Source organism: Amblyomma mixtum, chromosome 2, assembly GCF_055824585.1.
Source record: "Amblyomma mixtum isolate Tamu chromosome 2, ASM5582458v1, whole genome shotgun sequence".
Lineage (NCBI taxonomy): Eukaryota > Metazoa > Arthropoda > Arachnida > Ixodida > Ixodidae > Amblyomma > Amblyomma mixtum.
The window spans coordinates 64,691,656-64,700,682 of NC_143013.1; the positions used below are offsets into that span (position 1 = coordinate 64,691,656).

At 45.6% G+C, this 9,027-nt stretch overlaps 1 protein-coding gene across 1 annotated transcript; it reads left to right on the forward strand.

The window, feature by feature from the left end:
* Positions 1–744: 744 nt before the first annotated feature.
* LOC149359576 (uncharacterized) lies at positions 745–3,718 on the forward strand. The gene is made up of 4 exons (XM_089569080.1): positions 745–896; positions 1,460–1,605; positions 2,429–2,513; positions 3,619–3,718. Exons 1-4 carry the CDS (start codon positions 764–766, stop codon positions 3,624–3,626), a joined length of 372 nt encoding a protein of 123 aa, XP_089425206.1. The 5' UTR covers positions 745–763; the 3' UTR covers positions 3,627–3,718.
* The last annotated feature ends 5,309 nt before the right edge of the window (positions 3,719–9,027 follow it).

Below are 9,027 nucleotides of genomic sequence, written 5' to 3' on the forward strand. Positions count from 1 at the left end.
TGAATTCCCGTTCGAAGGAGAAAGGTGTGCTATTCAGACAAAACCCTAAGAGCCGGCAGAGTTCTTCCGAGTTCAGGCTTGTACTGGCGCCGAAGTCAGCGGTCCACCTCGAGGGCTTGTTTCGCTGCGGCGGCGGCAAAGGCACAGGAACGCTGGTAAAGAGAACGAGACTATGTCGAATTAAAGCACGTACTGAGCCTCGTCTAATTGTATCTGGAAGTCGCTTAACGAAGGGGATGGAGTTGCGAACGTGACTACAACTTAAATAGAATTTTAATAAAAAAGCTCCACCTAAATGAGCGGAAGCATGTTCCAGTTGAGAAATTAATAAAATTACGTAAGAACTCCGCAGGAAATTTTATGAAGTTTTTCCAGCATGCGTATCTGGGAAATCGTTCAAGTTATATTCCGAGCAGTATTTGTTGAAACAGAGGTGCATATGTCCCGGAGACGTCGCCTTAAGCTCCATCGCCTGTACGAGTAGAGTGTCCATTGCCAAGGCAACCGATGCACAATCTCGATAGCGCCATCTTCCTGAGGAACATGGTCTGTATGGCGCAGCCCGACCCCCATCGCATATCGACTGGTGGCGAATTCTTGAGTAGACGCTTTTTATGGTCGATCTATCCCCGCATTACCTGGAAAGCATTGTTAGTGAGGGGCTGGTGAACACGAGCTTTTGATTGTGACATAGGATGCAACACCGGTGCCTTTGCTGGTGATACGGCCCTTATGAAACTGTCGTTGCGATGTCAGGCCCCGGATGCGTCTCTCGAACGTCCGGTGTGCATGTTTAAGTTCCGTTTCCTGCCTCGTGCAGCACTGGTCTTTCGGCGTTGAGAGTAGAGCCATGAAGACCGTCATCGTGACAGTGACTGCGCTTCTATTGTCAGCATGTAAGTAAGGCGAGGATTGCTGGGAGGGATGACATACCGCTCTAAAAAAGTACTTATGCCGAGTACGAGCCGCTCGGAATTTTTCGGTCCTTGGCTTTACAGCCGTTTGTTACAGCATCTCTCTTATATGACGCGAGAAACTTCTGTAACGTAACATATTTTGCCTTCTTCACTGAAATTTTAACCGTCTTCGAATGACATTAAGCAGGTGGGATTCATAGCTGTACCTGCATGGTCGTCATGAGGCGAGGTTTCAGCTGGAAACTATCTTTTTCGCCAGTATCATGCGCGACATTTGCCGGTTCGACAGGGAAACAAGCTTGCTGGCATGAAGCAAAGCAATATCCTAGCAAAATAGCAAGGTGCGTTCAAATTATATCTTCTCCTACTTAATACCATACAGTCATTAAACCTATAGCTTAAAAGATCAAAATGCAGCTTAATTATTTCTCGCCTTTGCTTAGCTGCATCTGCAAGGTGACTAAGGCTGAGGCCACACGAACCCTTATCTGTGCTTTAGAGAGGCGGCAGCGTTTCAAACAACTGTCATGTAACATTCGCAGTGCTGCTGGCGAAAATCCAAGCACAGAAGCAGGAGGGATATTTAGGAGGAAGTACATTTCCTGGAAGAACCGAAGGGGGAGGTTTTCCGGGTTACCAGTTTCCAGGACCAGATGAATCATCGTATACCGGGAGTCGCCGGTGTGGCGTAAGTGCTGTATTCACGTTTGTTAACGAAAATTCACACTTCTATGTTCTACAAATTGGCCTTTTAGGTGGGTGCTAAAAACGGGCTAATAGTGAATGTGAGCCTTTAAAATGGCCAAACTGAGCGCCGAAACCCTCTACTTTAAAGTACAGTATGCCCGTAATGAGGTGAAAGTTACAGCTGGGTACAGCAACTCATCAAATAAGGCAGGATTCTGAATGTGGTCCCCGATTAGAATGCATTTTATTGGTCAACACTTCTGAGCTTTTGATTCCTTTCGCAGGGCGCGATTCCCATGCAATGAGCACGAACCAGACACGAACAGTACATTGTTCGATATTCTAAACAAGTTCGACCGCTGATTTGTAGAAGCCAGCTGAAGCTTCAATTCGAGGGTAAAAGAAAACTCCGAAGGAAAGGTACAGCCCCTTTGTCTATTTACACGCCCTACCCATGGAGGCACATATGAAAGCCGCATGTTGACAGCTTGAGAGTCCGAGCTGTAAACCACAGATTGCTCCAGATGAAAGGCATCAGCAAAAGCAGCTTTTCTCAACTTATTTAAGCCTTTTTCACCTTTTGGCTTTCTTGGTAATCCATATACAGTGCTGCTTATCTCATAAACGCCAAATGCGCAAAATTTGTGAGCGTTCCCATTTTCGGCCGGCAGTATTTTGATACTGGCAACGAATACTAGAAACTTTTCCCGGAAATAGTTTTCCGCGGAATGAGTTGGTTTAAGAATGACAGCAATGACTTCCACAAGGAGTGTTACTGGCTGCGTAAATATTGTTAATGTGGAGTTTATCTGCTTTTTCCCCAGAGAAACTTCTGTCCTCCTGGACGACGCTGCGTTCAGGTGCCAGTTCGGTGCATTGCGCCTCCGTGCCCAACATCCATGTTTGAATGTGAGTGCCATATCAAGGTATAACACGTGTTGTGCGTTTTGCTGTTACGAAGACTTTTGTTGAGGCCTGCAAACGTGAAGTAATCGAGAAAGAGATCTAAGAAAACACATATGTTGGAGTTCAACATTAGCTTTCTTTGCAAAGAAGTGCACAGAGTTATATGAATACTGGTGTTAAGATGTGGTTCAATTATAAAGGATGATTCGATAAGTTCAAATTCTTTGAGGAGAAATGCAGATCGAAGCTGTCACGACAAAAAAAAAATCGTGCCTGCGCCTAAAGCACTGCTCAAAATGCGTGGTTTCGAGTAGTTTTCTAACCAACAGATACTGAGAAATGAGCGCTTCAGGATGTACATGGAAGTTATAATTTCACTTTATTTCAAAGTTTTCGGTTCCTGCTGTGCCAACAAATAATGGACTAGAAGAAGTAATATACAGAAAAAAGCAGTGCATTGTAGAGAAAATGCAGTACCTATTTCCGTATGTTCTCAGTGGACGAAATACGAAAGGCAGAGACAACTTTTGGTATGAAAGCCCGGCCCAGTGATTCCTTTTCATAGAACATACTTGTGTATTAGAACATGCTTTAATAAGGAGGTGTTGACCAACCTGTGCAGTTTAAGCATTTTACTACACGTAAATGCACGCTATTCTACTGCAGGTTGGTAAAAGAATCTACCTGAAAAATAGCGTTATTAGTAAGAAATAACTATTAGAATCGGCATACCCCGAACAAGGTCTTGCGTTGTATGTCGGTTTGTGCCAAATAAATAAATAAATCCGCAAATACTCCCGCTGCTGGGCTTCCAACCTACGGTGGCGCACTCAGATCAGCTTCGCTCTACTGTGCACGATATCACTATACTATCGCCGCAGCCTACCACGTCTCACGTTAATCTGCAACACACTCTTAAGCTGGCCATTGCACGTCGTTTTCTTCATCAACTAATGCTACTATCGAACTAATATCGTCGCCACACGTGCCGAAGAGCCAGCCAAAAAAAAAAAAAAAAACACGAGCCTACCAGACTAAAAACATGCTTTCGCCCGTGTACTCGTTTAGCTGCATAAAAGAGCTACTACTTTTTTTTCTGTATTTCCAGGTGTTTGATCATCCACTCAGAGGCTTCATTGCTTCATTTCAGAAATGGCAAGCGTATCTGTTCATGTCATAGAGCAATAGACGGCAACCTGCAAGACCGACATGTTGTGTCAGTGAATAAATGGAAGAGTATTTTTGTTATTAAAGTACAAGATATTCTATTTTTTTACATTTTTTGCGGAACAATGGATTGAAGCGTTTGCAAGAATTCAAGGCACGTATTTTTGCCTTCGTAGATCAACCATGAAAAGCCAAGCAGAGCGCAACGGCACACCTGTGACGCTTGCACATGACACAGAAAGCCAGTAGGCAGCGATCAGCATGCATTAGCAGTAGTCAAACGTAAGACATCGTGAGGCTAAGAGGAGAACTTTACCTGAAGCCCGTGCAGGTGAGTCTTTTGAGGACATTCACGGAGCGCAGTGTAGAGAGTGTGCAGTTTTTAAGCATGACATCCTTCTAACTCTTGTGCTCGGCAAAGAGAGAGAGAGAGAGAGATGAATTTATCTTAAAAAAGGTTACCGCGAGGCCTGATGGGGTAAGGAAGGTAAGGCCGGGCTAAGTGTGACGCACCATGTAAACCTCAGCAGCGAAGCTCCAGAGGGAGCTAAGTGTCTCTTTCGCCGCAGATTGCGTCTGAATCCAGTTATCATGAGACGTCAATGTTGTGGGGTGACGCTTATACCGCATGTCTGAAATCCCACGTACTCTCACAGGAGGTGGCACTAATTTGGGGTCACTTCGCAGCCACACCTGACGGTGCACACGCTGAGGGTCAACACGCTGAACAGAGCAAGTGAAGGTGAACACGGTGCCCAACACTAAAGAGCGACTGTACACGGTGGCACGTGGAGCACCAAGAGCGGCGAGGGAAGCCGAGCGCGCTGTCCATCTAAGAAAAACGGCTGATGGTGTAGACAACTCACACCCGGAAAGCAGCGGGCAAAAAAAAAAAAAAAAACACCAGCGGGTAAAAGCGTGGCTGTGTTCAGAAGCAAAAAAATCTGACCAATAGCCGAATGCCGATTCCCCCTTCTGTGAGTCGTGCTAGAAAGCTTCATACATTTCATCGACACATGCAGTGGCGAAGACGAGGAAAACTGACATGTTTTACGTTTTGCTGCGTAGAAATAAAAGTGATTCAGGTGCGCACTCCAGTTCTTCAAGTTGTGTTAATTGGGAATATTGGTGCGAATGGAAGAAAGCCGAAGAAGATGGAAGGGTACTTGTGATTTCCGGTGAATTAAAATGGTAGTAGTGTCAGCTAGTAAGAACGCCATCTCACTATGAGAGTACGTAGCCTGAACGGAAATCACCCAATCTAGCTGCCTCTTGCTTCTCTGACTATTATGCTGTGGATTTCCTCTGTCGCAACGTCTAAATTACCGCCTTCATAGCACGAATGTTGCAGGTAAAAAAGAAGCACTGCTTAGAATGGCAAGTTGCGTTCAGCCGTCAAGTTTTCTCTACCACTTCTCATTCTAGTTATAGAGACGTTATTTTGTGTACATCGGTCGTTAATCAGCGCTTCCTAGGAATTAAAACTTCGGATAGAACGAGAATATTTTTTTTTGCCTGTGACATAACCATTCTCAGAAGTGCAGTGCAGTGGGGGATCAGGATTCTGAGCTGCTGTTTGTGATAGAACTATTCTTATCAAAAGTGGATGCTGTCAGTGACAGAAGTAAAAACCCGTTTCTGATTACCAGTACGCTCAATAGATAGTGCAAACTTCTGGAATATATTTAACGCTTTCTCACATGTTTATAGCGTTTTAAATGCTTCATAAACGTGGCCGTCGCAAAATAAGAATCCCGGTGAATGGAAACAGGGATATGCTGACTGCGTTAAAAGTGCACTACTTTGATTTCCATGCCTGTAATAAAGGGCGAGAATTCATAAAAATATACCTCTTGCTCTGCGCCGTTGACGGAGGAAACATCGCGCAGAAAAGGTGCGCCCCATTGGGAAGTACGTCTGCGCAATCCTAACGGTGATACTCGCGCTATTACAGGCATATAGTTTTAAAACTTAGGGGCTGATATGAAGGAACTTAGAGGAACATTCTTTCGTCCTCGATTAAGGCACCTACATTCTTGTCACTTCGAATGTAAACGGGTTTGGTTTATTAGTGTTTAACGTCCCGAAGCAACTAAGGCTATGGGGACGCCGTAGTGAAGGTCTCCGGAAATTTCGACCACCTGGGTTTCTTTAACGTGCACTGACATCGCAAAGCACACGGGCCTCTAGAATTTCGCCTCCATCGAAATTCAGCCGCCGCGGCCGGGATCGAACCCGCGTCTTTCGGGTCAGCAGCCGAGCGCCTTAACCACTGAGCCACCGAATGTAAACGGTAACTACAATCGCCTGAAAGTTTATTAACTGAGTTTACGTCATTGCGAGATTGGTGGCGGCACGCAGTGTGTAACACAACTCAGGCGCAAAATGACCTTTTTTACGCCACTCAGAGTCTGCTTTCAAAAATCCTGAAAGCCTCTTTAGGAACACTAGATATTCTGGATTGTGGCAACTGCACAACCCTTGGCCACTTAGTTTTAGTACGTGAGAGGACTCAGCAGCTGCGATTTATGGGTCATTCGAGTACAAGGTCCGCACTGCATTCCTCATGAGGCCTCGCGCAAGGTTCTTACACTCAGAGTTGCATGACAGGCCTTCTCCGACGTCTCTATCTGCGTCAGCGTGGCACGTCGTCAGTCGAAGCTCCCGCGTTACCCGCTGCCCAAAGCTGAAGTGCCCGGGATGGGTATCAGCTACCAAGGATCTGTGCTCCGAGTTGTGAACGCTCGTTCGGATCTTGGAGCAAAGTCCAGCCTAGTCGTTAACGAAAACAGAGGAGAGGTGGAATGCAGCACACCTTCAACAGTTAGGCCTTCTTCTCTAAGCAGCAGGCACACAGGAAACTCCAAAGATTTTGTTTTGCACCAACGTTGGAGAGCCGCTCGAAAAAGATAACGTCGCCAACAAGTCTGAGGTGTTACCTTGGAGTCTTTACTGACATCGTGAATACCAATGTGTCTTTGAGGCGAGTGTGGACGCAAAGCCAGCATATGAACGAGCGCCGGATGTGAAGCCGGTAAGATTTTTCTGGTGACCGTCTGAGGTCATTGTTATGATGGAAAATTGCTGCGGTCTCACATGGCATGCATGTCAACCTCGCCATCATTGTCATTATTAGTGGCTTGAATGAAAGTAAGATACAAAACGAAAAAAAAAGATTTTTCCTTCCCGCGGCATCTGCCGTGTAACAGAAGCACCCGTGCTGCAACCAGCGGAATGAAAGGGACAGTTAGTGGACAGGAACGGGGAAATAAAAGAGGGGAAACTACAGCGACAAAGGACAGAGGATGGAGAGTGATACAAAGCATCGAAAATGACGCACATTTGTGGACAAGCAACAGTTTGCAGTAGGAGGGTACACCAGTACCGCAGTGTTTGCCCTTACAGCGTAAGCCATCGTGAGCGTGGGAAGGCTGGACACGCGTGCGGTTCAGTGCAAATGAGTCCTGCGCGCGCGAAGCGAGGGGTCGAAAAAACAACAAAACAACACGTGCACAGGGAACTTCATAGAGTCCAAACCCTGGATATTGTTTCTCTACGACAGCCTGTAGGCGCCCCACTGCGTCCAGGAAGGCTGACGGCCGATCGAGCCCTTTGGGAATAGAGTTGCGATGGAATGCAGCGCTTAAGTGTCTGCTCAGTGGTGAAACCGCACTACTCCAGAGGCTGGCTTTGGATTACGTGAGTGCTGCCTTAGCAGCAATCTCTGAAGCGCCTTTTTTTGAGAAATGCTCTCTTAAGGAACAAGATTAGCTGCCAGCTGTCTTTTTAGGTGATCAGCACCCATGTTATCGCCGGCCATGTGCGCTTCATTTTTGCTGGTGGCCGTTTCTGACCGCAACTTTTCCAACAATCGACTAATTTGCGGTGGCAGTATATGCTTGCCAGCACAGTGAACACACTTATATGCGAAGCTTACGGAGCATTCATGGCCCTGCTTTAGGTGTTAGTACGAGTTTTTGTTTTATCTGCTCTACGCAAAAGGTCGTGGCTGGAATTCATTACACCCCATAAAAGAAATTGCAATTATTAGTGTACCTTCTTTTGCTATTCGCGCTGGTGGTGGCAAAGAGCTTGGTGTATTGCTTTCTTTTTCGCGTTTTCTATCCGGGTAGTCCCTGGTGGTGCCGTGCACGAAGCGCAGAATATTTCGTAACTTTTTTTATGGAGTCAAGACGAAGCTATCCAGCCGCATACGGTTGCTCTAGGCCCCACAAATTTGTGCGTCCCTGATGGCTCATGTGGCACTTTGGGGCGTTAAACCTCAAATAGAAGAAGCAGCTTTTATGCTAGGCAGGTAAACTTAATGGACTATTAGTCACAAGTAACGCTATGCAACATAATAAAAGTACCAGACATGGCACGGGTAATTCTTAGCCAAAGACTTTACGTCATCCGTACCGACCCTCGGTTGTACAAGAGAAACCACTGACCTTCTTGAAGTAGTAATGGAACGAATATGTTTTTCAGTGACTACCAGATGACAACCAAGAACATTCATTTAAGTAAATATCATAACCTACAGAACATGGACTGTGAAGCTGTTAAACACTGCACAATCCCAAAAGAGACAGATACTTCAACCGGTAACCCTGGAAACAGCTATACGGGAAACTCATCTAGGGGATGGCATGACGATTTTCTTTCAGTACTGAATGAAGGCTATGCCCAGGCGACGCACCGTAGTTGCTTGACATTGGGGTAAGCAGACTTGCAAATTGAAGCTGCACGTCAGTGTCCAAAAAATTCATGCACGAGTTCAAAATCTCATAACATTTCTGCGAAAAAAGCGTTACCTTTCGCGCATATTAACGCTGAGAGCACATCTCCTTCCTTTTTTTGTGGAAAGAGTGAGCTATGCACAAACACTGTCATGGTGGGAAGATCGGGAGGCGTTGACAGCGCGGTCATTTCATGTGATGGAGCAGTCGTTTGGCACCCACAAAATGAGAGTACTAAATGTAAGACTGTGGATGGAATAATGACTGCCTAAGGCAGAAAGCAACTGTCTAGCACAAAAATTTACTTCAGAGTACTTCATTTTTTTAGATTTGATTATATCTGCGCCGATGTTCAATGTGTATTTTTTCTATTTTTGGCGGGTATGTGACAAGTCAACTGCGGCAAAAGGTAGCACCTGATGAACGATCTTGAAACGGAAATTTTTAAGCTTCCAATAAAACCGGATGTCCGCAGAGCGTACTGTAGTGTACTCTCATTACTCATGCGCCACATATTTTATTTTGCACCTCCTATTTGTAAACTTTTTAAAGAAGTCTTTTAGCTTTCTGTTTTTTATCACCGGCGATGCAGAGGTCGCGAAACAGCAAAC